This window comes from Procambarus clarkii, chromosome 39 (assembly GCF_040958095.1).
Source record: "Procambarus clarkii isolate CNS0578487 chromosome 39, FALCON_Pclarkii_2.0, whole genome shotgun sequence".
Lineage (NCBI taxonomy): Eukaryota > Metazoa > Arthropoda > Malacostraca > Decapoda > Cambaridae > Procambarus > Procambarus clarkii.
This window is the reverse complement of record NC_091188.1, coordinates 9,301,033-9,327,945: the sequence shown is the minus strand read 5'-3', so window position 1 is coordinate 9,327,945 and position 26,913 is coordinate 9,301,033. Positions and strand designations below refer to the sequence as shown.

At 39.2% G+C, this 26,913-nt stretch overlaps 2 protein-coding genes across 8 annotated transcripts in view; both read left to right on the top strand.

The window, feature by feature from the left end:
* The first annotated feature begins 4,590 nt into the window (after positions 1 to 4,590).
* Taf7 (TATA-box binding protein associated factor 7) lies at positions 4,591 to 12,717 on the top strand. 4 transcript variants are annotated; one of them, XM_045745819.2, is made up of 10 exons: positions 4,591 to 4,730; positions 5,866 to 6,021; positions 6,454 to 6,600; positions 7,476 to 7,556; positions 8,544 to 8,708; positions 9,176 to 9,323; positions 9,544 to 9,668; positions 10,218 to 10,368; positions 11,200 to 11,369; positions 11,631 to 12,717. In XM_045745819.2, the coding sequence occupies exons 2-10, from the start codon at positions 5,932 to 5,934 to the stop codon at positions 11,661 to 11,663; spliced, it is 1,110 nt and encodes a 369-aa protein (XP_045601775.1). In that variant the 5' UTR covers positions 4,591 to 4,730; positions 5,866 to 5,931; the 3' UTR covers positions 11,664 to 12,717. The 4 variants fall into 4 exon arrangements, with proteins under 4 accessions (XP_045601775.1, XP_045601774.1, XP_045601772.1 ...); XM_045745818.2 differs by having other exon boundaries at positions 4,704 to 4,749; positions 11,631 to 12,071; XM_045745816.2 differs by having other exon boundaries at positions 4,715 to 4,941; positions 11,631 to 12,071.
* Positions 12,718 to 14,757: 2,040 nt separating this feature from the next.
* LOC123760281 (oxysterol-binding protein-related protein 11) overlaps positions 14,758 to 26,913 on the top strand; it is a 48,648-nt gene continuing 36,492 nt past the window's right edge. For 2 of the 4 annotated variants that reach the window (XM_045745815.2, XM_045745813.2), the window contains exons 1-5: positions 14,790 to 15,094; positions 18,269 to 18,400; positions 20,322 to 20,531; positions 21,232 to 21,427; positions 24,753 to 24,906. In XM_045745815.2, coding sequence (XP_045601771.1) covers positions 15,083 to 15,094; positions 18,269 to 18,400; positions 20,322 to 20,531; positions 21,232 to 21,427; positions 24,753 to 24,906 — 704 coding nt within the window. In that variant the 5' untranslated portion in view covers positions 14,790 to 15,082. Of the gene's footprint in view, positions 15,095 to 15,138; positions 15,262 to 18,268; positions 18,401 to 20,321; positions 20,532 to 21,231; positions 21,428 to 24,752; positions 24,907 to 26,913 lie in introns of those variants that run through there. The other 2 variants (XM_045745814.2, XM_069338360.1) reach the window with 2 other exon arrangements.

Genomic DNA, 26,913 nt, shown 5'->3' with positions numbered 1-26,913 from the left:
TAAATGAATTGTGGGGTTCAGTCCCTGAGCCCATTATGTGCCTCTGTAACCCTTTCCACTACCGCCCACAAGATGGGTATGGGGTGCATAATAAATGAACTAAACTAAACTAAACCAGTATTTACCCAAGTCTTTCCTAAATCTAATCTTATCCAATTTATACCCATTTTTTCGTGTTCTGTCTTGTGTTGATACTTTTAATACCCTGTTAATATCCCCTTTGTAATGTCCATTCATCCACTTGTAAACCTCTATCATGTCACCGCTAGCTCTTCGCCTTTCCAGTGAATGCAATTTAACATAAGAACATAAAAACAAGGTAACTGCAGAAGGTCTATTGGCCCATATTACAAGACCTCGTCGTGGAATGTTACGGACAGGGGTCTTAAATTAAGAAGACCTTGACAAGGCCGCCTACAGACGCCCTAAGGACATCAAATTCATTTGCCGTGTTGGAAGATGAGAGCCTGCAGGTTACTCATAAGAACATAAGAACAAAGGCAACTGCAGAAGGCCCACTGCGAAGAGTTAGGGGTGACATGATAGAGGTTTACAAGTGGATGAATGGACACAACAAAGGGGATATTAATAGGGTATTAAAAGTATCAACACAAGACAGAACACGAAACAATTGTTATAAATTGGATAAATTTAGATTTAGGAAAGACTTGGGTAAATACCGGTTCGGTAACAGGGTTGTTGAGTTGTGGAACCAATTACCGCGTAACGTGGTGGAGGTGGGGTCCCTCGATTGTTTCAAGCGCGGGGTGGACATGTATATGAGTGGGATTGGGTGGTTATAGATAGGAGCTGCCTCGTATGGGCCAATAGGCCTTCTGCAGTTGCCTTTGTTCTTATATTCTTAAGTAAGAACATAAGAACATAAGAACAAAGGAACTGCAGAAGGCCTATTGGCCCATACGAGGCAGCTCCTATTCTATAACCACCCAATCCCACTCATATACTTGTCCAACCCGTGCTTGAAACAATCGAGGGACCCCACCTCCACAATGTTACGCGGCAATTGGTTCCACAAATCAACAACCCTGTTACTGAACCAGTATTTACCCAAGTCTTTCCTAAATCTAAACTTATCCAATTTATATCCATTGTTTCATGTTCTGTCCTGTGTTGATACTTTTAATACCCTATTAATATCCCCCCGGTTATGTCCATTCATCCACTTGTAAACCTCTATCATGTCACCCCTAACTCTTCGCCTTTCCAGTGAATGCAACTTAAGCTTTGTTAATCTTTCTTCATATGAAAGATTTCTAATTTGGGGAATTAACTTAGTCATCCTACGCTGGACACGTTCAAGTGAATTTATATCCATTCTATAATATGGCGACCAAAACTGAACTGCATAATCTAAATGGGGCCTAACTAGAGCAAGATATAGCTTGAGAACCACACCAGGTGTCTTGTTACTAACGCTGCGATTAATAAATCCAAGTGTCCGATTTGCCTTATTACGAACATTTATGCATTGATCCTTTTGTTTTAAATTCTTACTAATCATAACTCCCAGATCCCTTTCGCAATCCAACTTCGCAATCACAACACCATCTAGCTCGTATCTTGTAACTCTATCATCATTACCTAACCTCAGAACTTTACATTTATCAGCATTAAACTGCATCTGCCAATCCTTTGACCATTTCAAAACCCTATCTAGATCAATTTGAAGTGATAGTGAGTCCTCCTCCGAATTAATTTCCCTACCGATTTTCGTATCATCGGCAAATTTGCAAATGTTGCTACTCAAACCTGAATCTAAATCATTTATATATATTATAAACAACAGAGGTCCCAGGACAGAGCCTTGAGGCACTCCACTTACAACATTTTCCCACTCTGACTTAAGAACAGTAGTTAGAAAGTAGTAGGCATCCTTCAGTCTCGGAAGACTATGGAGTTGCGCCCTAACAGCGCGCAAAGCCTGGGTAGGTAAATATGGAGGAGAAGCTGTTACCCATGCAGCAGGTCCCCCCTCTCCACGGTGCTGAAATTATCCAATAGAAAGGCAAATGCCAATACACATGGTTCCAGCAACGTCGCAGGAGCTGCCAGAACGAGGTCGACGTCAACAACGAACTGCCTTAGGGGCTCTAACTCCGGATTTTTTAACGAGGTTGACTCCTGAAGCCTTTCCCAAAATAGGGGTATGGCCGCAAGGCAGCGGAGGTTTAAAATCAAGGTTTCCCAGCCCCTAGATGGGCTGCCTTCCCAAGGCTATCGAGTCCCATCTACCCGGAGCAGCTGGTTTTAAGGCGTCAGAGGCACACCCTCGCCCCTTCTGTCGGTAAAAGCAGTTCCGCCGGACTTAAAGACTAAGCCACCCGTGTAGGCCAGGAGTTGGACTTGGTTGTCAGAGGCTATTGGAGACGAATGCCGTATAGGATCATTTTATAGGTCATGGGAGCTCGTCCCCCATTACCACCCCCTGGCTATGACAACCCCTTGGAACTATTACTATTACATAAGAACATAAGACACCTGGTGTGGTTCTTAAGCTATATCTTGCTCTGGTTAGGCCCCATTTAGATTATGCAGTTCAGTTTTGGTCGCCGTATTATAGAATGGATATAAATTCACTTGAACGTGTCCAACGTAGGATGACTAAGTTTATTCCCCAAATTAGAAATCTTTCATATGAAGAAAGATTAACAAAGCTTAAGTTGCATTTACTGGAAAGGCGAAGAGTTAGGGGTGACATGATAGAGGTTTACAAGTGGATGAATGGACATAACAGGGGGGATATTAATAGGGTATTAAAAATATCAACACAAGACAGAACACGAAACAATGGGTATAAATTGGATAAGTTTCGATTTAGGACAGACTTGGGTAAATACTGGTTCAGTAACAGGGTTGTTGATTTGTGGAACCAATTGCCGCGTTACGTGGTGGAGGTGGGGTCCCTCGATTGTTTCAAGCGTGGGTTGGACAAGTATATGAGTGGGATTGGGTGGTTATAGATAGGAGCTGCCTCGTATGGGCCAATAGGCCTTCTGCAGTTACCTTTGTTATTATGTTCTTATGTACTCATCTCCTTGTCATTATCCGTTATTTGACCTGTCTCAGATTTTAATGGACCTATCCTTTCCCTGGTCATAAAAGTATTTGTGTGTACGTCTGATAACATACTTCTTGTGAAGGAGGAAATGTATATGTTTACCTCTCAGAATGTTTGGCAATATGTTTATTTGTGATGTGTGTCTATGTATATATTAACACGTTGTACTGAATGGGGTGAGAATAGCTTGAGCTACCTCATCCCTTTGTGTGTATTTTACCTCAATAAACTTATTTCAATTTCAATTTCAATCCTTTCCCTAGTCTTAGTTCGATATAACTGAAAAAAACCTTTAGGATTTGACTTTGCTTGCTCTGCTATGCGAACTTCATAGTTTCTTTTTGCTTTTCTAATCTCTTTTTTCAACATTTCTAACCAGTTGTATGAATTCCTGTTCTAAACTGACTTCCCCATAGTATTATAGTATTATTAATACTATGTACAATAGTATTATTAATACTATGTAGCATAGTATTAGTATTAATATTATGTACAATAGTATTATTAATATTATGTAGCATAGTATTAGTATTAATACTATGCACAATAGTACATAGTATTATTACTATTACTATGCCCTTTATTACACCTTATCTTTCGTACCTTTTGCCTTGTTTTTCTTCCTCCAAGATTTCCTTCTCCTCACCTCACTCTTGCCTATTTATTGCAGTCGCTTCCTTGCCCTCATCACAATCGAGTTGAGAATAGTTCAGGTCGGACCGAAACTTTCTAGTGTGTGGTTTGGTCCACATATTTCAGCTACGTTATTGTGACTACTCGTCTGCAGATTAAGTTGCTAAAATCTTCGTAAGTACATATTTCTGAATTTTACGTAGGAACCTTCTTAGGTAATACTTAAGAATCTTCGTAGCACACTTACTTACGAAGAAATACACGGAGCTTCGTGAATCTAGCTCCAGAAAGTTAGTGAAACAATTTATGGGTTTTCAGCAATCAATGATTTTAATAGATTGTTCAGAGTTAAATGGTAAATGAGTCCCTTCCTTAGGATTCTTTCTATGAGCATGCAGATTTGCAAGTTCAAATTAATTGGGAGGTAGTTTCTTCTAAGATCTTTCTGTTTTTTTTTTTTTAATGGGATGACATTTGCATACAGGTATTTCCAGTCTTAGAGAACTATCTCTTGGTCCAGAGGATTTCTGAAAATGAGTTTCGGCGGTAGACATAGTTCAGCTCAATCCTTGACTGGATTGAGCTTTGAAATCTTTAAATTCGTCAATGCACTTCCTGATTGTTAACTTACCTCTTGGTTGGTTTCATTACCCCATTAAATTTGTTAATATATCTTCTAATAAGGTTTATGTTAAGCTTAAAACGCTCCCCGTATTAGAGGATTTATATAATGTGCATATCTTACCGACGAGTTATCAAATTTCAACGGTTAAGTGCTGGTATTTTATATAAATCAAATTAAATAAGGTATTTACATTTGAAAGATAAATGGTTGGAGAGGCGGGGCTTAGGAGTTGACATTCGATAGTGCAAGCGCATCTAGATGAGTACAGCCATTAAATACATTTTATGGCCATCATATAAATTGTAAAAATGTAAACCAAAAACTGATTTCTTCATTTATCAAAGAAAACGTGAACATTGGAAATACGTGAAGTAAGCGACTGATCACAGGAAGGTAAACAGTCACATCTAGGGTACTTGTCTTGTATTATCTAGTATGCCAGCCGCCTGTTAACCCAATCTCCAGCTTACCTGCACCTCAGTCCAGCTTTATCTCACTTCACTCGACCTCTTCTACGTCTATACGCACCAAGAGGTGTTTATATAATCCTTACGCTATTCCAGCGTTTAATTAACACAAATCAGCTGTAAACGTCTTGCGTATTGTACGTATATAAACTATGTTTTGTGATGAAGAGGGATAGAGACAAGTCATTTAGAGTCGAACATTTTTCGTTTGCTATTTGTTAAACCGGTAAATTTCTTTAAGTTAGGTTTGACTGAGTTATTTTGGTTTTAGAACTTAAGAACAAAGGTAAAAATCATGCCCGAAACGCTTTGCGTAATAGTGGCTTTAGGCATTGTATGTACTAGCTCTACCTATAAGTCAAACAATCCTTGTAAATATTTATTGTATGTATGTACCTTACCTAAATAAAATTGTATTGTATTGTAACTACAGAAGGCCTATTGGCCCATACGAGGCAGCTCCTATATTTGTTAAAATCCGTCTACATCTTGTAGTAAATAAAGATTACTAATTGTAAATTGTAGATCTTGTAGTAAAATCCGTCTACATCTAAAACTATCTTGTAAATAAAGCGGTGTGAATTTTCGAATACAAGTCTCATCGTACAATTGTTGCTTCCCAATATATAGTAAATAATAAATATTTACCTAACCTAAAAGCCTAATCTATCCTAGTTGAGCCTAAACATAACAGTTCCGAGGATAACCTAACGTGAGTTAAAAATACTTGTATCTTCACCAGAACTTTAAATATGTCCATGTGTTTAAAACGAAGCTTATAGTTCTATCTTTCTTGAGGCATATAAAACATTTATAATTACTTACATATTTCCATGAAATAAACGTTTCTGAGAGAGAGTGAGTCGCTCCATTGATCGATCTGTGCGGGTGAATTCTGTGTGTGATTTCACATACTTTCCCAATTCCCCCAGTTGAATTTTATAGATATTTGGCATTTACGACTTTGACGGGTAGGCGGTACCACATGGCATATGCATACTGTATAATAAACAAGATGGCCAGTTTCTGTTATTAATTATTATTACTGTATTTGCTTTCAGAATCACGAACATCTAGTTTGACTTGGGATATCTGTCGCCAAGATTTTTAACATTAATTTCTTCAATATGAATCGAAGTTCCAAGGGAAGAATATCACGGCCACCCGGATCTCAAGGAGCAGAACTTGAAAACCAGTTTATTCTCAAATTACCTCCGGTAAGTGACTTATTCTCAAACAGCAGAATGAGGTAAGGTAGGAAAAATTGGATGAAATTAATCTGCTTAAGTAAATATGTACAGTTCTTACAGTATAATAATTATAGAGCATTTACTCTTTTACTAGTATACAAAGTTGAAAATCCTCTTTCATATTTTCATTCAGAGAAAGATGGCATTTTGTTCATAAAGCATTGTATTTAATTGCCAACAAGCCACTAGTAATAAAGAAAATTTATATTCTGGATCAGGAAAAGCTGGAAGCTGGCCATACCTTGAGGTGCTTCCGGGGCTTAGCATCCCCGCGGCCCGGTCGTCGACCAGGCCTCCTGGTTGCCGGACTGATCAACCAGGCTGTTGGACGCGGCTGCTCGAAGCCTGACGTATGAGTCACAGCCATGTGTGAGATTTAAACACTTTTGTATCTTACAGGTTCAAGCAGCGTCACTAAGAGAGGCCATTAGACAAGGCCAAACAAATATTAAGGATCGTTTGGCAATTCAACTGGACTTTACTTCTGACAAAGATGACATGAGAAATGGTACTATTACCTTTGACACCATCATGTACAGAGCAAGAGTAAGTTTGTTGTTTCTTATTTAATACATTAAGAAAGCTTGCATTTAGTTAGATGTAGTTATGTAAAAAAATTATTTAGTATTAGTGGTGGTGTTACTTGGAGTAGATTCTGACCCATCCTCCTTAAATGAATGTTCGGTACTTATGGTAACTATTTGGTCGAAAGTACTATACCCACATGTAGTGATGGCAGAAAGTTGACTTTTGTATTATAGAATTTGGACAAACCATAAACTTTTTTAATTGCAACATAATATCTAACCTCTCCTAGCAATCCTAGCTCTAATATATGCTATCTTTGGCCTAATATAGTACATATGCAGTATGTGCTATACTAGTCTTAGGAATATTTAAGTTTGCTTTTAGCTTTATTTTTTGGACTATAAAATTAATACAGTAGTACAAAAGTGGTTTACTGTTTGTCCATTGCTACATATTAGCTCTTGACCAAATAGTTACTATATGTACCATCATTTCAGGAAGATGGGTTGGTAGATTTAAACACTTATCTAGAGATAAAACTGCTTAAAGGCTTGTCTTTCCAATATTAATATTCTCATTCAACCAGCTCTCTCTGACATCCTTTCTATGCCATTTATTTTGAGCTTTATTACCACTAGTGTGCTTTTTTACCTAGTCTACCTGTAGCTTATGTGTAGTCAGTTTTAAAAGTCTTAGGCTTTTAATAGGTTTAGGCTTGCATAGGTTTTGCTTTGGAAATAGCTAAGTGAGTTTGCTCCAAAAGGGCTCAATATATTCCCTTTCCTCTTAATTTGTTAAGTTATTTAGTATAATATTGCATATACTATATGTTTGTAATTAAAGCACTGTATTTAATATTTCATACAGAGTTAAAATCTTAATTGTTTTTTCAGTTGATGGACATGCCTACTATTATGGAGACTTGGAAAACCATTGATGGAAAAAATTTCTACAAGACTGCAGATGTTTGTCAGGTAAGATACAGTGGCATGTTTATTATCTGGTCAATACCATTTCTGGCCATGTGTAGAAACACTAGTTACTTTTGAAGACAGCTGAAGTTCACCATCCAAGACCTTTGTAGCATGTAACACAACTACCAATAATGTACAAATCCACAAGGGCCGTGACGAGGATTCAAACCTGCGTCCGGGAGCATCCCAGACACTGCCTTAATCGACTGAGCTACGACAGGGTAAAGTTCATTTGATGCATCACGTTAGTGTGATCTCTGTGTACCAATAATGTATTTTTAAAGTTAAATATTTATATTAGAGTAACAAGAAGAAAATTAATTCATGAGGTTTTTAGGTTCAACATTTGTTTCAGGTTAAATCCAGTGTAAACCAAGACCACAATACTGTACTCTGCTTATGGGACTGAACACGCACACACACACACACAAATGTTGAACAGAGTGGTAGACGGTTGAAACAAGTAGGTGAGAAGGTTGTGGAGGCCAAAACTGTCAGTAATTTCAAAGCGAGTGCTGGGGAGACAGGACACCACGAGCGTAGCTCTCATCCTGTAACTACACTTAGGTAATTACATACACACACACTAAATATGAAGAATTTTCTGTACTGTCCTAATTTCTAGTGTTAACACAAATCTATTTTACCGTGCTTGTTGGAAAACATAATTTTTTGCTGAATAATAAGAACATGGAGCATGATAACTCCAGCTGGTGTGTGGTAGATATGCCATCTGGGTGGTGGTGGAAGTTCTAAGGCAATAGGAAGAAACTCATGCCTTACATGAGTTTATAACTACTTATATGTACTTACATATTTGCCTTTTATCTACTGTACTTCATGTGTGTGGAAAGGATTGTGAAAATTCTAGTATCTTGCTGAATACCTAATACCTTTAGCTCTGTTTTTTATATTATTCTTGGCAAATATCTTAACCCCTATAAAAGTAAGAAACTTGATAATTTTGATGTACTGCCTCTTTAACAGATGTTGATGGTGCGTGAAGAGGAGGACCCCCCAGAAGAAGAAGACCCCAAGAAAAAGAGGCGAGATCCAAACAAGGTTGACAAAAAGTACCTTTGGCCTCATGGTTACACCCCACCTCTGAAGAATGTTCGCAAGAGACGTTTTCGCAAGACACTCAGAAAGAAGGTATAACTTTATAATATAATACAGTACTCTCATGTTTTTATGACACCTTAACTCATCTGCTTATCTTACTTCACTGTCCCATCCAAAATATCATCAAGGTATTATCCCTAACCATTATTACTACACCTACTAATACAGAGTCCATCAGTGTTAGAAATATCTAGTCCAGTTCCTGAATCCACTTTGTGTGTGCCTCATACTTTTGTTAAACTTTTATAACTACAGTAGTTCATCATTGCTGTAAGCTGCCTAGGTAAATTACAGTAATGTCAAAGTTCAGATCTTGTGCTTATTATGTGGCTCTGTAACATTTCCACCACTTTCCAGAGAAAGGGTGTTCATTCTCTGTATGGTGTTCATTGTAAATTTACTAATCTATAAAAGGTGGTAGAATTTTTGCTGATGCCTGTTAACCTGGTGATCAATGTATTTTAAGTGTCTGTAGTTATTGTATACAAATTTTACAGAACTTGGACCTACCAGAAATAGAAAAGGAAGTGAAGCGGTTGTTGAGAACAGATAATGAAGCCACTAGTATTCGCTGGGAGGTGGTTCGTGAAGAAGATGAGAAAAAAAATAATGCAGATACGAATCTGTCATCATCTAACCTAGATGGTATGTTTTTCTTCTTGATTTACCTCCATAAAACATAATTGATTATAATCAATCCTTTTTATTATTTTTTTTCATATGGATATTCAAATGAGCAATTGTAAGGTATAGATTATGAAAAATCTTCTTTTTATCAGGAACAGTACTGTATTTAAACAAATTATTTGACTGTTTGATTGACCGAGATTTGTTGTTTCATACCATTATTTATTAATATTTTTAGAGCAACTATTTGGAGGAGCACTAAGTTCATCTGATGATGAGGTGGGGCCTACGATAAATATTGTGGATGAGGACGACGACTCCCGTCTCTCAGTTGATGACAGCAGATTTTCTGAATCTTACTTAGTAAGTGCTTTGGTTAAATACTACTTGTTATTGTTTCCTTTGATATATAAGTTGGTGCTTTTTCAGGTGTTACTGTGGCTGGATCTGACTATTTTGTCATTTTGTTTATATTAGCACAAAAGTTATATTCCTTTTCTTATACCTATTCATTCAGTACTTCAGTCATGTCCCCTCCCCTTTCTTTCTGCCTTCGCAAATAATGTAAAGTAATCACTTTGAAAGAAAGGTTCCTAATGCCCAGTATTGCCTTGTCATCTTTATCTGCACACTTTTAAATTAATTTATCCATTCCCAAATCTGACCTTGAATGATCTGAATTGTGTTATTCTCCTATTGTGTTACTGTAGAAAATATATATCAGTCAATCAATAATATCTAGTTTAAAGCTTAATTTTATTTTTACATGGGCTTTAAATTTACATAACCTCATGCTATAGAATAAAATAAAACTTTTAATTACATAAGGAAATAAAAAGTTATTTTAGATTAGATTTATTAAACCTTAAATTTGGCAAGCAATAGCTTATAAAATCTCTTCTTAACCAACAGAATGAAGCTGGAAACAGCCCCCCAAGCAGCAAGGCCTCTGCCTCCACTCCGCTTGTTACAGACTTCTCTGGCATGTTCCGCAATGAAGGGGATTCTGCTTTCTCCTCCAAGCCGCAGACTCCATCTCCCACAAAAGTCACCACAAGTAAAGGTAAGAAATATTGTCAAATATTTATCAAACAAATCTGAATTATTGATGTGACATGCCTTAGATATGCATTCACAAGTGCTAGAATCAACTTTAAACTTTTGGGTTCATATTGAGTATTAACACATTTGCTGTCCAGCCTGTTGCTTGCTTGCCAGGATGTAATTGGGCTGTCCCTCTAGGGGCCCCACTTAGCTATAAAGTGTTTTTAAACATTTTGTTTTCTAAGTTGTATTTTCAGTTATAAATAATTTTTGTGTCAAATGTTCTGAATATACGAAAATTCATTAATTATTCGGCTAAATGAAAAGTAAAAGAGAAAATGGAAATGTGCACACATGATTATTCTATATAGATGTGAAATGAAAAGTAACATAACTTCCATACTTTTCTTTTAGTAATTAGCAAAGTGACAGTAGTATATTTGGGATTTTTTAGACTGTGTGTATCACAGGCCAAAAATAGTGTAGTGTGTATCACTACAGTATATACAGTATTATGGAAAAATGTTTTCTCAAATTTTTTGTGGCAAAGATATGATAAATCTTACATGTCAATAAATGATTATTCTGTCATGTGAAAAAATGCTTGAAAAATCATTATGCAGCAATTTTGTTATAGTAAAATGTATGCAATCATCAAAGTGTCCTGCTGTCTGTAAAATTTCATAATCATTATGATGTACAGTAATGCACTAGTAATGCTAGAAAGTTCTTTCTTGATCAGCTACAAAGAAAGCATAATGTACAATATCTAGATTTGTTTTTAATACTTTTTATATTTGTCTTAATTTGTTTGTGCTAGATTGAAACTTAAAGTTCTTTTCACCAACAGATAAGTTGTATGCTCGTTTGTCAAACTTGGAGAACGATCTGATGATGCTGACTACACAACGGGCTGCTCAAGAGGCAGAAATTGCCAATATCGAAAATTTGGCATTAAAGCAACGTTTTTTGTCAAAGCTTGCTGATACTGAAGCACTAATTAGAGAGAAGGAATATGAGGTAATTTAACTGTTTATTTAACTGGGGTATGCTCATTATTTATTTTAAGTGACATTAATTTTTTAAATATTAATTCGATTAATATTTAATCGAATTAATAAAATATTTGAGTGACGTAGTTCGGTGGCATATTCCTATGAAATTATCCAAGAGCAGCAAGTACATGACATATGTACTTGTTTTAAGTATGAGTAACTATATAAAAGCGTGTTTGTGACTTATTATGTGTCCCAGTTAATGAGTGCCATTTTCTCTTAACAGATTGATGAGGTACGAAGCCAGCTACAAGACTGAGTAGAAAACAGCATTCCTCAAACTACAAATTTGATAACTACATGGTTTGGATATTGGTACCAAAATATTCGCTGGTATACGAAGTCCAGTACCGTATACTTATATGTATTTGTATACCTGTAATACAAAATGTCATGCCTGTATGTGAGATGTTTTTATTAAAGGGCTAGAAAACTATACAGTATAGTATATAGATAACAACTTTTAATTTATGCACTGATAAATTGATAATTTAATGCACTACACCCTTGAAATTCTAGAACGTTTAGTTCCGACTCCAATCTGGATTTCCGAATGATTTCCCTTTGATGGTGGGGTGACTATTATCCAAAGTACAAGATTAGTAAAAATTTATAAAATATATATGTATTATGTATTTCAAATACTGTAATCCAAAAAAAAATAAAACAGCAATATTAGCAAAAATACATTAATTACTTGTAATGAACTAAAGTTTGTGATATTGCTGCATTTCCCTCTGGACTCTGTATTTTGTCAAGAAATTTTAATTTCAAAAGAAGGGATTCATCTAAAATTACATATTTTGTAATTATGTATGTATGTATGTGTTTCAAGTACGCATGTATTTAAAAACACATATGTACAGGTGCTTCATAAACTCGCTCGAAATACAATTTCAGACTGGTTAAGAGCCAAGATATATGTCAGTTTATTCCATAAAAAATATTTAGATTTTTATTAGTTTGATATACATGATTTTATCTAGCAGTATGTTGTGTTAAATATTTTTGCAAAATACCAAGATTTATTTAACCATTTTTGCCTGTAACACCTAGTTTATATTACTGTACCCATTACACACAATGGGTTTATTTCCCCCAAATGTTTATCTGGGTGGCACATAGTTTTTTCTATATCCCTTGAATAATAATATAATTTCAAATGATTATTATTTGTCCATATTAAATGATAAGTATTAATATTATAATTTAAATAATAAGTTAATTTTATTTACGTGGGCTCTAGGAAACTCTGACTATGGACCACATATGTGTGAGGAAGAAAATAAAGTTAATAAAATGTGTAATTAAAATGTTTCTTCAATTTACCTACATTGAAACAAGTGACTTTGTGGAGACAAGAGAACAGTAATGACTACACAAATGTTGGTGTACCTGCATTTTTTTTAGCTCACTGAAGCACTCCTCATTTTATCTTAATTCCTTTTCTCCCACCTTCTCCTATATATGAGAAATTTAAAGTATGTAAAATGAGCTAAATGGACAGTTAAAGTATGAAACCCTGTTCATATGTTGTGCTTTACATGATTCTGGCACAGATAGTGGAACAAGACATTTCAACATATAGATCCCTGGGAGTCTGAGAGATTGGTCATTATCGGATGACAATGATACCAATAAAATGATACTGGAAATATGGGAAAATTCACTTTTGCAAACTAAGTGGAGTGCCTCAAGGCTTTGCCCTGGGACCTCTGTTATTCATAATACATATAAATGATTTAGATTCAGGTTTGAACAGCAGTATTTGCGAATTTGCTGATGATACAAAAATCGGGAGGGTATAGTAATACTTGCTATTACTTCAAGACGATCTAAATAGGGTTTTGAAATGATCAAAAGATTGCCAGATGCAGTTTAATGCTGACAAATGTAAGGTTTTGAGGCTAGGTAATGATTATAGAGTTACAAGATATGGGCTAGATAGTGATGAGATTGCAAAAGGGATCTGGGAGTTATGATTAGTAAGAATTTAGAACCAAAAAAATCAATGCATAAATGTTTGTAATAAGGCAAATAGGACACTGGGATTGAGGGAGTGTTAATTAAGGAAGTGCATTCGCCCAGTTGTACTTGCAGGAGGGGGGGGTTGAGCTCTGCTCTTTTGACCCTGCCTCTCAACTGTTACTAACTACTAATTCCCCCCCCCCCCACACACACAGGAAGCAGCCCATAACAGCTATCTATTTCCTGCTTGGTAACAGGGGGCATCAGGGTGAAAGAAACAGGCCATTTTCTTTCTGCCATCACTGGGGATCAAACACGGACCCTAGGATTAAGAGTCCAGAGCGCTGTCTACTCGGCTATCAGCCCTCCCCCCTCAGTGTGAGGGAATGTTAAGGAAGTGTAAGTGTGAGGGATTGTTAAGGAAGTGTGAGTGAGGGAGTGGTAAGGAAGTGTGAGTGTGAGGGAATGTGTAGGAAGTGTAAGTGTGAGGGAGTGTTAAGGAAGTGTGAGTGTGAGGGAGTGTTAAGGAAGTGTAAGTGTGAGGGAGTGTTAAGAAAGTGTGAGGGAATGTTAAGGAAGTGTAAATGTGAGGGAGTGTTAAGGAAGCATAAGTGTGAGGGAGTGTTAAGGAAGCGTAAGTGTGAGGGAGTGTTAAGGCAGCGTAAGTGTGAGGGAGTGTTAAGGAAGTGTGAGTGTGAGGGAGTGTTAAGGAAGTGTGAGCGTGAGGGAGTGTTTAGGAAGTGTGAGTGTGAGGGAGTGTTAAGGAAGTGTGAGTGTGAGGGAGTGTTAAGGAAGCGTAAGTGTGAGGGAGTGTTAAGGAAGTGTAAGTGTGAGGGAGTGTTAAGGAAGCATAAGTGTGAGGGAGTGTTAAGGAAGCGTAAGTGTGAGGGAGTGTTAAGGCAGCGTAAGTGTGAGGGAGTGTTAAGGAAGTGTAAGTGTGAGGGAGTGTTAAGGAAGTGTGAGCGTGAGGGAGTGTTTAGGAAGTGTGAGTGTGAGGGAGTGTTAAGGAAGTGTGAGTGTGAGGGAGTGTTAAGGAAGCGTAAGTGTGAGGGAGTGTTAAGGAAGTGTGAGTGTGAGGGAGTGTTTAGGAAGTGTGAGTGTGAGGGAGTGTTAAGGAAGTGTGAGTGTGAGGGAGTGTTAAGGAAGTGTGAGTGTGAGGGAGTGTTAAGGAAGTGTGAGTGTGAGGGAGTGTTAAGGAAGTGTGAGTGTGAGGGAGTGTTAAGGAAGTGTGAGTGTGAGGGAGTGTTAAGCAAGTGTGAGTGTGAGGGAGTGGTAAGGAAGTGTAATTGTGAGGGAGTGGTAAGGAAGTGTAAGTGTGAGTGGTAAGGAAGTGTGAGGGAGTGGCAAGGATGTGTGAGTGTGAGGGAGGCGTGATCTACTGTATACCGCAGTGGATCTGCAAGTGGCGCACCCTCCGATTACTCGGCCTCGGGGTGTTGACTGCCTCACACCACCACCACAACCACCATCCCCTCCCATCCATACCCCAGCAACGCCAGACACCTTAACCAACCCTCCCACAGTAAAACACCCTGGGTGACCCCTCCATATTAAGACGACCCCAGCAGAGTGATGCGGTAGCCAGAGTCACCAGCCGTTGGGACACGGGCTTCCTAAACAGCTGATGGAGGTGAGGAAGAGTTGTCAGTGGCCCGCGTCCATCCTCTCCACTACCGTCAGTTTTTACCCACAAATTGCTTTGTTCGAGCTATGAAATTGAAGGTGGGTGGAGGAGACGAGTGTGAGGGAGAGAGGTAGTGGTGGTGTGAGGAGAGGAATGCCAGCCCAGGCGCCAGGACGGACATGGTGTGTGGGGCCCAATTGGGGCAGACCTAAGTCCTGCCCACTTTGCATGGTATAGTTCGAAATATTAGAACGGAAATTACAGGGTATGTGGGAAATACCTGTGTACGGTATGACTGCCCCTTACACTTGCTCTCTCCTCTCTCCATCCACTGATACCAGGGGGGGGGATGGGTAAATACCCCCTTTTTGTGCCGGAGGGGTTAAAAAAAAGTAGGTATTAAAGCTCTGAACTCCTTGAGACCTTTAAAACACTGAACAAATTGGATGATGTTAATCAAGACCACTTATGTCAAATATGATGCATGTATGGGCCAACAACTTCAACCTCAATGTAGGTCAGAAAACAGGAAGATGCTTTTTCACCCACTGGGTAATAAACCCATTAAATCACCTACCAACCAAAACAATGAATGACGAGACATTACTTCACTTTAAAATTCAACTGGAAAATATCCTCAAGAATAATGGGTTGGGGGGGGAGGGGACTTTCGATGATTCACTGTCTTCCTGTCACCTTTAAGGCCACTAGACATAGTATATCGTGGATAAATGACACGTAAAACATCCACTGATAGAACCATGGGAACGAGTAAATATGTGCTGATACCAAAGTTGGCGACTTAACCCCTTACCCACTGGTCCCAGAGTATGAGTGAACACATACTAAACTCGCAATAGGTTTTTCCATGTGCGTGAGGCTGGAGCTAGGCTACTGTTATCCCTGCTGCTTGTTCAACAGGGAGACCCTAGTGTAAAGTAACCTATACACATCGGATAATAAATACAAATTTCTCGTGGTGAGCCTTGATGAGGTAACATGCAACTGAGGTTCTCCAGTGATCTTATTTTTACCCTCCAATATGAAATGTATTTCAAAAATTATTTGATCTAATATGGACAAATAAATTCTTTGTGTACAGTATCTAACTTGAAAATTCTTAAAAAGCATTGACCTGCTTGATGGGGTTCTGGGAGTTTTTTTTATTTCCCAAGCCTGGCCCGGGGCCAGGATTGACTTGTGAGAGCTTGGTCCAACAGGGTGTTGCTTGGAGTGACCCGCAGGTTGTCTGAAAATTGATGATTGTACCTTTATTCGATGATAAAAAGAAATTCCAAATAAAATCGGTAGTCTACCCCCAATTAATCAAGTGTATTTTAGGGGAAAAATCATTTATTCAATTTTTATTTATAAAACAATATGTAGGCTACAGACTATATATATCATATGTTTTTTGATGCAGTAGTCTTCCCTGGTATTGCCATACTATACATGCAATGGGTCCTGTAGTGCAGTGGTCTTATCTTTAACAAATTGGTCTCTGGTTCAGTACCCATGGGAGGACAGACATGGTTCAATTCCTATGATAGAACGGAGATGTGATTCAATTCCCATGGCAGGACAGAGATGTGGTTTAATTCCTGCAGTTGGACAGATGTGGTTTAATTCCTGCAGTTGGACAGATGTGGTTCTAAATAAAAATGACACAATAGCTCCTAAGCACCTAGCAGTAAGTAGGCACCCAAGAGTTAAGTCAGCTTATTGTGTGGTTGCATCCTGGGAAAGGTCAGTAGTTAAACATGTACAAGCCAAATGCAGGCGATGAGTCACAATAACGTGGCTGAAGTATGTTGACCAGACCACACACTAGAAGTTGAAGGGACGACAACGTTTCGGTTCATCCTGGACCATTCTCACAATCGACTTGAGAATGGTCCAGGACGGACCGAAACGTCGTCGTCCCTTCAACTTCTAGTGTGTGGTCTGGTCAACAAGTACAAGCCAATAAAATTTCTAGATATGCATAAAATTATATAACAATATACACATATGCAACCATTTAATAGGATAGGTGCACTGCAAATAAGTCAATAGTTACTTGGATTAATGCAAGTCAATCAATTATAGTACACCCTGTTATGCCCCTGTTACCTAGCAGTAAAATAGATACCTGGGTGTTAGTCAGCTGTCACGGGCTGCTTCCTGGGGGTGGCGGCCTGGTCTAGGACTGGGCCGCGGGGACACTAAAACCCCGAAATCATCTCAAGATAACCCTGTCCACCTTAAATAATACATTGTATTTTGACGCCACAATTCCCAGTGGATAATCATTCACATTATCTATGTCCGAATCAGAAGGTTGGATTAGGTTCAGTTCTGGCAATTTAGTACTGTACATCATTTCCTATCTATTTTGACAACTCAAGAGGACACGCTGGGTTGGTAGCTGCTGTCTACTTTGTCAACAGTGTAGGTGCTAATATTTAGCCAAGGCGTAGAGTAGCAACCAGGCATCCCAACTAAAAATTAGGAGAGCAATGCTTGGCAGTCTCAGTGAGTATTTGTTGACTTAGCCTGGCTTTTGTTCAGTCATGCCCTTGAGATAGCATAATAATGCCTAAGAGAGTAACCAAGGGAAATGGTTAAAGAACATTATGACAACCAAAGGGCGATACTAAATTGGAGACTAAATATGACTACACAACATTACAAATATGACTACAGTATACAGCATATCTTTGAAGGTCTCTGTTTTATATCACCAGCTTTTTTACAATTGAATGACAGCATGATGATTATAAAATAGGATAATAACTATTCCTATACTATATTTTTGAAAAGAAATAACTTGCCTCTAGGTTTGTCTCAGTGATGATTCGGCTTAAAGAATATATAGAGTAATAAGGCATTCAAGATCTTGCATGTGGAAATTCTTTGAAGTCTGAATATTTTGTTCTGCATTACTGTTGACATTTCTCATTAATATTCGCCTCGCTCAGATCCAATGCCAAACCAGCTTTCTTGGCATCTTTTGACAGTTAACAATGAATTACTTTTTGTAATGTAGTAAAAATTTAGGATATTAATATTTAATTGTCATAAGCCTTAGTATAGTACTGTACAGAACAACTGTTCTACTTGGCAAATGTAAAATTTTAGTGAAATTGTTAAGTGAAAACTTTAATGTACTGTATAAGGTCTTGAGAGGGAGATAGCAGTAAAAATTCTTTAAGTTAAAATGAGCTGAACTTAATCTTTAAGATCCCTCTCAAATAAATGTACAGTATACTATAATGTTTTTTTACTTACAGGAGGGGGAAATGGATGAGCACTTGCGTCAGCCATATGAGGGCCAGTTGATCAAATTTACCAATGTTGTCAAGGGCTGGCAGGCACGGTGGTTTATTCTTAATCCTGAAGTTGGAACCCTGGAGTATTACCTGGTAGGTGACTGGAATACTGTGAGTGCTGTAAATACATGTAGCTGTAATATACTTAGTTTAAGTATAATTCATAATAATAATTCATTGTGTTTTGGAGCAGACAGCCATTATATACATACAGTACAAGTTAGGCTTTTCTGTGAGGAGCCCCTTCGGCTTGCTGGAGCTATCGGGCTAATACGCGAATCATCAGACTTTGGCATTAGTCTATGGAGTTCAGCCTACTGGGGACCACAAGCCCCAGAACCTGGTCCCCTCAGAGAGGCACACGAAGCAATGGCCCTGGAAAACCACTCTGTGGTTGGGTTTTTTCCTTATCTGCCATTGACGGGTTTGTGTGCCCTTGTCTCAGGGGTGACAGTCACCTCTTTTGCCTCCATCATGCTGCCTGTTGGGTCAACGACACTTTTGACCCAGAGTCTTGCGAGTCTTGTTCTCCAGTACTATTCTGATGACATTACTGTAAGGGTACAGGCAGTATCCACGTTGCATTCTAATTTCGATTGCTGGAATGCACTAGGTTGGTTTCCCACCCCGGATACCCCGCTTTGGTTATAGGGACCTGGGCCTGGGGGTGTTAAATCACTTCAACTTTGGTTCAATCCATGCTCCCTGGTCCTGCCCCTTTTGTTCATCCTATACCTCCCCCCCCCCATCCCGTGCTTTTGGCTCCTAAACATCTGGGGGTTTTGGCGTCGGAGCAGGGTTTGGTTGTAATGAGACTCGGGGCAGCTTTGCGGGGCTGGGGGGGCTGCTCCGTGTAGGTTGGGGACGGAGGCATTTGGGCCGATTCCTCATTCCGAGGCTTCTGGGTCTCGCCAGCATGCCACCTTTTTTCAGTCTTTTCCCTGGACTCTGCCTTTTCTTCAGGGGTAGAGGGTATGGAGGACGGCTCTGTCCAGGGTCCTGAATTGACGGGGAAGGGGGGGGGGTTCTGTTGCTGGGGAGAAGTTTGGTCCTTAGGGGAGCCTAAGGTTCAAAAGAAGGAAGCAACTTTGACCCAGCTTGGTTGTTGGTGCCCTTTTTGCAGGGGAATTTTTTTTTTTTTTTTTAACCCATCTTCACTGTGAGTATAATTTGGGGTTGACTCCTTCCCGGGTTCAGTTCCGGGCTCCCTTGGGTTCCTCGGCTCTGCCTTTGGAATCTCACCTAAGGAGGTTCGAGCGGCTTTTGCTGCGTACCTCCTTCGTGACCCGGATTCCACCTCCGTGATGTATCTGTCCTTTTTAAGTTTGGTTCTTCCCCGTATTGGATGCATTTGGAGGTTCCGGAGTCTTCCTGGCTGGCAGACTGCCCTTTCATTTTGTTGGAGGCATGGCATGCGTTTTGTCGGACCTCGCGCTCGAGTGGCGAGAACTGTCTATGATAATAATAGGGTTGATATTATTGTAGGTGTATGTCAGCGTTGGCATGACACCCTAATGGTTACCCCTTATGAATGGGGTCATAAGGGAGCTTAAAGTATAATTATTAGAGAAAGTCAGTAATAATTATAATTACTCACAACAAGCTAACTTCTGGGTATCTATTTACTGCATTAGGTGATAGGAAACGCGCCCAACCATTTCTGTGCCGCCTGGAATTCCCAATTGTGAGTTGAGGACAAACCCAACTGTACTACCAGGACCCTAGAGTTGGGATTAGAGTTTCAGGAGAGAAAAATGGTTAGTGCAATTAAGTACTGGTTAGAGAAGACAAACTAACACGATGTGCAGCATATGATAATGTGCTACTGGACACCCAGTCCAATGTTGTATACATACAACATTGGACTTTTCATACACTTTTACCTTTTAAAGTGTTATTACCATATCTATTTATCTTGGCTTATTAAACTGCATAATGTGCAGTGCAGTATAATAATGTATAATAATAGTAATTTAAAGTAAATTACTGTATTATCATTGGTATGTTTTTCCAGAGTGAGAGTGACAAACATGAGAGAGCTCGTGGCAGCATCCAGTTGGCAGGGGCTGTTATTTCTCCAAGTGATGAAGATTCGTATACATTTACTGTATCTCCTGCTGCAGGAGAATCTTATAAGCTACGAGCCACTGACACCAGGGACCGGCAGATGTGGCTTAATCGACTAAGAGTTGTGGCTGAAATGCATACACGAGCGATAGCACATGTATGTGTGTTGGATTGTTTTTATTAATTATGATAGAAACAAGGCATATGTATGAGACTTTTTTCAAGTCAAATGTATAAAAATTTACAGATTAAAGATTTTTTAATTTAATGAAATTTGTATTTGGGTATGGTATTTTTACTATTTCTGGGAGGGTCCCCTCAGTAGCTCTTTGAGCTAAGCACTGGTCCAAATAAGCCTTGGAGACAACCAGGCATCTTGAGACACACCCTTGCCTACTAGGTGCCAGGACCAGAATTTGGCTCTCTGTGAGGTGTGGGGGATGGAGCCTGCAGATCAGAAATTAACCCAAAACTGAGGAAAGATAACCAGAGAGCATAAGTGCAACAAAACAAGCGACTGCTTGAAGAAAATTAGGTACCCAAAGGTAATGAGGCAAAGAATCAATGGTGCGGTATAAACACCCTAACCATGATGTGCCTGAATGCCACCAAACAGTACTAAAGGATCAATGTTAATTAACTTGAAAGTTTTCAAGGAAAGACAACTTGCGTTAATCTTGGACATCAGGAACTTCCATAATGAAGAGAAACTAAAAGTATAATTTGCTTGCTGGGGAATATGGAATGTTTTTCAATAGTTATATTTTTTAATGTATATTACTACATAATATAGTTGCTACATATTTTTAGGGAAGAATTTATGATGAAGTTATTAGTCCTTAAATTTATATTTACAGAATCACCCACCCCTAGCCCCGCGTGAGCACCGCACACCAGGGAGCAGCAATGCTGGCAGCACAAACCAGGCTGCATCACCTCCACCCATGGGATTGGCAGTTTTGGATGCCTTCACACAGGTAGCTGAGGTGCTGGAGGAAGCTCGCAGACAACACTCGGCACTTGTAACAGCCATAGAGGATATGCCTTCTTATGGTGATGTATATTCTATTTTACTGTGATTAAATGTTTAGTTTCCTAAATGTTGAATTTTAATATAATAGGGAAGTTATGGTTGAGTGGCAAGAGCCCACAATACTCTAGGTCTAGAATTTCAGGTACAGAATTGAAAACTGGGTAGGTGGGTCTTTCTTCAAGTTATATTTCGGAATGTGAATGATTTTACACGAGTGGCCTCGACGAGAACAGGAAGCTGGCAGCTTATCAAAGGTCTATTTATGGAGGGTGTAGTTCTGTAGTTAGCTATGTGCTCGTGTCGTGATTGTTCTTTGCTTGGCTCTAGTGATTGTTCTTGTCTGTGGCTACATAGAATGTCCATCACCAGGCATTTCCAGTTGGGATTTCAGGGTCTATTAAACCAAAATGCTTTCCTTATGCTTGGTATGGCTGCCTATATGTGTGATGGCCTGGATAGTTGGTTTCCCTTGTCCCCATTTATACTTTTAGTTTTCTTTACATTCTCAGTTGGGTTGGTCTGGCTTCCCTATACATTTTCATACTTGACCTCAGTTTTTCTGGGGAAGCCCCTACATCTCCCTGAAGCTAACAGACTGATATCCATTATATTAATCTAGAGCATCAATTAATTGGAATCTTAAGCCTACCAGGAACCACGAGCCAGAACCTGGTTCAATCAGAGAGGCAAAGGGAGCAATGGGTTAAACACTCCACTTGTGAGAGTCTAGTCATGTCTGCCATCGACCAGGGGTATCACCCAGAAAGGTAGGAGGACCATTACAAACCCCAACAACAGCACCCCAGGAGGGGTGCTGTTGTTGGCTGGGGCGCACAGTTTTGCGCAACTTGCATAATCGTGGCGGCTGTGACACACACTGGCCTCTGGGGGTTGTGGTGTATTTTTGAGGGTTTCTAATTTTTTGTTATTTCCTGGAGGAAGTCTGCCTAGCTTCTGACTATGTTCGACTAGGTTGTGTTTGGTGGTGGTCCTCTGGGCCCCTTGAGGTTGCACGCACAGCCTCTTGGGGTCAGTTAACTTGGTATTAGACGAGGTTCAACAGGCTTAGCTACACCAGTGCCTGGGCTCCTCCTGTGGGGCCTGGTAATCCCCTTGGGGCTTGGTGTGGCTATATATACTGTATACAGTATATGTCTTCCGAGTCCCCACTCGCTTTATGCGAGTTTGAAGGTTGTTTGTTGCCTTTGTCTCAAGGTGATTATTATCTGTTCTGCCTTTGCCATGCTGTTTGTTGGGTCAGTGACATCTATGACCCAGAGTCATGCAGGACTTGTTACCCGCACGTTCTCCAGCTTACCCATTCATCTTGGGAGGGACTTAGGGGTGGGCAGTGGCTGGGTTGCAGTTTAGGTTTTTGTTGCAACGAAACCGGTTTGTGGTTCGGTCGGATGCCCTGGAGCTACCCCATTTTGGTTTTAGGGACTCGGATTTGGGGGTGTTTGTTGCTTCGATCTTGGTTTTGCCCAATCCCCCGATTCCTTCCCCGGTGGGCATGGTTCGCCCTGGTCCCCCCCCCCCCCCTCCTTGTTCCTGACTCCCAAATGTTTGATGGTTTCGGAGTCGGGGCAGGGCTTATCTTGGAACGAGAGTTGGGTATCTTCAGGGGCTGCTCCATTCAATGCGGGTACGGAGGTGGTTGAACCTGATTGCCTCGCCATGTCTTCTGGGTCTATGCCCTTCATAGGGGTGTTTTCCTTTCCTTGTCTTTTCTTTAGGGGCTGTGGATGTGGGTGTCCCTGGGCCTGAGTCGGGGGTGATCTGGGGTGCTGTGGGAGTTGCTTTGTGGGAGTGGCTCTTGGACCCCATTTGGCCCTGCTTGGGTTTTGGTACCTTCGAGGCAGGGTTTGTTGTTGCAGGGTGAGGGATTTTCGTATCCCCCTTCCCTGTACGAATTTGATTTAAGGGCGTTTCTTCTCGAACCCTGTTCATTTCCTGGTTCTTTTGGATTCCTCGGATTCATCCTTCTGGAGGTTCTCTGCCTCTCGGATTTCCTCTGTAGAGGTTTGGGAGTTGAAAAATTAACTCTCCCAAGTTCATTTTCACACTTTTATTTTTGGTCTGATGCCTAGGGATGCATTTTGTAAGGCGACTCCTTACATTCTCAAAGATTATTTTACCATGCTTTTGCACAGGCTTGTATTCTCTTTGGATGAGGTGGTACAGAACAAGTGGATGAATGGCATAACATAGAGAATATTGATAGGGTATTACACACATCAACATAAGCACCTTATATTCTTGCAGCTGCTTGTGTATCTAGGGCAGGGTCATTAGATCCTGTCTCCGCATTGACTCGGGGTCTTGAAGTGGGTAGAATGTAATTGTGTTAACTGGTTGTTGATTGCTGGTCTTGACTGTTTGATGTTTTTGTGTTGGAGTTTTATCTCCTTGTCAGTTCTGGGTTTGTGCTTTTAGTGGCAATTAATCTCTTAGAGTTTTTCCACAGAGGCTGTAGCTTTATGTCATTTCCTAGCATCTTCTACCTTTTGGTTTCTTGGTGTCCCTCTGAAGGTTTTTGTTTTGGCCAAATGGTGGTCTGACCTGGTTTTCATCTTTTTTTGCAGTTTCCTTAGGTGTTAATGTATGGTGTACTGTGATGTCTCCCTCAGCCTTGCTGTGTTTGTCATGCACTTCAGCACTTAGTGCTGACTGGTATACTCTTGCAATAATTCTTTGTCTTCTCACGAGCCACTTCTTTTGTTGAATTTTTTTTCTGAAATGTTGGCGTCATATGCCAAGATTTCATTGTGAATTAGCTCAGAGGGCTACTGAGTTTACTGTTCCAGAAATCAAGTGTTGAATATTATGAAATTGCCTTTTCTGTTTCACCCTCGGTAGCTCCCCATTCCCCACCCTGTTCATTACTGTCCCTTGAGGTGGAAAGGTTTGAGTAGGGTGGCTCGTGGATCAAGGAACAAGCAATCTTCAGCCCAGAATAGTTTGGGTGTTTATCCTGTGGTAATGATCGTTTGCTTCTCTCCCTTTTGGTACATAATTTTTTCAAGTAGCCATTTGTTTTGTTTTGCTTATACTTTCTGGTGGATTTTTTCTTGGTTTTGGTTGATTTCTGATTCCCAAGCTTCCCTCACCCCATAGAGAGCCAGATTCTGATCCTGGCTTGTTGTAAACAAAGGTGCATCTTCCTTTGGCATGGCTGTACCACTGTTTACCTAGGGGAGATACTGAGAGTCCAACAGAAAATGGCATTTCTTTATTCTCAACTCTTTATTTTGTTTAGGTTATGGGGTGTTTACAGACTTCCATGTGTAGAAATAAGGTTGGTCAAAAGATGAGTTGTAACTCATTGAGATGCTTTAAATGCAGGTTCTGGGATGCGGTGCACAGAACCTAATCTCCTCCTGTTGAAAGCCACAAGTCAAGCCACACTGCTGTGTCTTGACCAGTGTCTTGGCGTGTTGCGGACACAGCACATGTCTGCTCCTCACCATCAACCATCACCTCCAGTCACCAGTGTCAAGTAAGACAATATATATTTGTTGTAACATTTTAATTTAGGATGTAATTACTTTCTGGTATACTTAAGAACTATTTATCATTTGCAATTGAGGAACATATGTACTGTCCAATATATGGGTTTTGTTTGTTTTGTTGTACTTGGTATACTGAATAAATGGAAGAGAGCACTGAATGCCTTTACTCAACCAGTCATTCAGAATTATTTAAGAAATCTTAATATAAAAATGAAGAATGCATATTTTTAATAAGAGTTTTCTCTGAAGACTTGCATTTCTTATGGTGTATAGTGTATTACTTTTCAAATAAAGTTACTAATGTCAAATGATCTCGAGTGGTTGGTGAGTGTGGTGCCTTCTTGCATTGGAAAAATATAGTGTGCATTATTTCATTTGATTAAAAGCTTGCCCATTAATAAAGAATGGTGTTTATATAAACATGAACATTTGAATACATTTTCTACAACAGTACGAGATGTATAATATTTAATACTACAGCAGTGCAAGAAATATATGTACTGAATAATACTAGAGTGATTTGTGTGTGTGAATGCTGCATCAGTTGCTTATTCTGCTTGTTGTGTTCAGTGTATGTTTTGGTCTTGTGTAGTACTCATGAAAATAGAGTAAACATTTATATTTCTCTTCACATATAGTCCTTGCTTTGTGTCTGTCACATTAATTTTTAATTTATGAACTAGATGATCTTGTTCCCTTGCTTAGTCTGAGTCAGTATATTAATGTCAACAAAATTGTATTGTGTAACAATGTGTCATCTTGAAAGGTTTTGGAGCTTTATTTTTGATGCAGCTAGTAGTTATTTGAACATTTTTCAAGGCAGATAAAGGATATATCTTACCAAAATTATATTGGTTTTAAATTTGGGCATATTATTGAGATTCATATTGATTAATTTGTAGTAGTTTGACTGTTGAGAAAAACTATAAAGTTTTTGAGAATAGATAATTTTTTAATGCTGTTTTCCAAGTGGTTTGAGTTTTGCATACCAGCAAGATTTTCCTGAGCCATCCAGGTAAAACATGATAAATGAAGGATGCTTCTGCCAATTCCCATGTAAGTCTTTAATCACACATTAAATTATTTGCACATCTCCAATCATTTGATGTTTTAGATTGAAGTGTTTGATTGTGGAATATATAAACATAAATGGAAGGCACTAAATTCTGATAAACCATGGGTTTGAAAGGCTAGTTATTTTCTGAGAATGTAAATATAATATTGAAGCAGAAGATGACAGGTTTAAGGTTGTGTGGAGTGGGAGTGAGACGACTGGGCATAGTGAAGAATTAGAGATTATGGGAGTTGTACGTAGAATAAAGAAAGAGCTTGAGGGGGAAAATATTAGACGAGGAACATGTGGATGTACAAGCTTAGGGAGTGCATCTGTGATGCTAGGTAAATAATAGTGTACATAAGTAAAGTCAAAGAAAAGAAAGGAAAGGATACTTGCATACATTATGAAATAGGAGGATAGGGCGAGGGTTTACGAAGGTTGAAGGGTGTCAGTATGGTGCAGCTTAGCATGTTATTATTTAACATTATGCTTCTTTGAAATAAATACTTGGCATGGATGTCATTATTAATGAAATTTAATATTCCACTATGTACACACATGGTTTACTTTGATCTGGTATAATAGTGTTATAAATTTCTAGTCTCCAGTGACAGAGCATAATTAGGTTCATATCTCTTTGAAATTACTGTATTGTTAAGTGGAACAATAGTGTGCAGAAATTAGCTTGAAGAGTGCATGAGTCACTTAGTATCAGTGTGTCATAGACGTGTTTACAAATATGACCGGATGAGTAGTGTGAGGCAGCTCAGTAGGAATTGGAAAATTTCAATGTAAAGGAGTGTGAGTGGAAAGTTGTAGGAAGGGTGTGTAGGTGTCAGTTATCTTACTATGCTGTGGGATGTGCAATTATTGAGTGATAGAACAAATGGGACAGTGTAATTTAGGCCTTAAGACAAATTGAGTTCATGGTATAGAC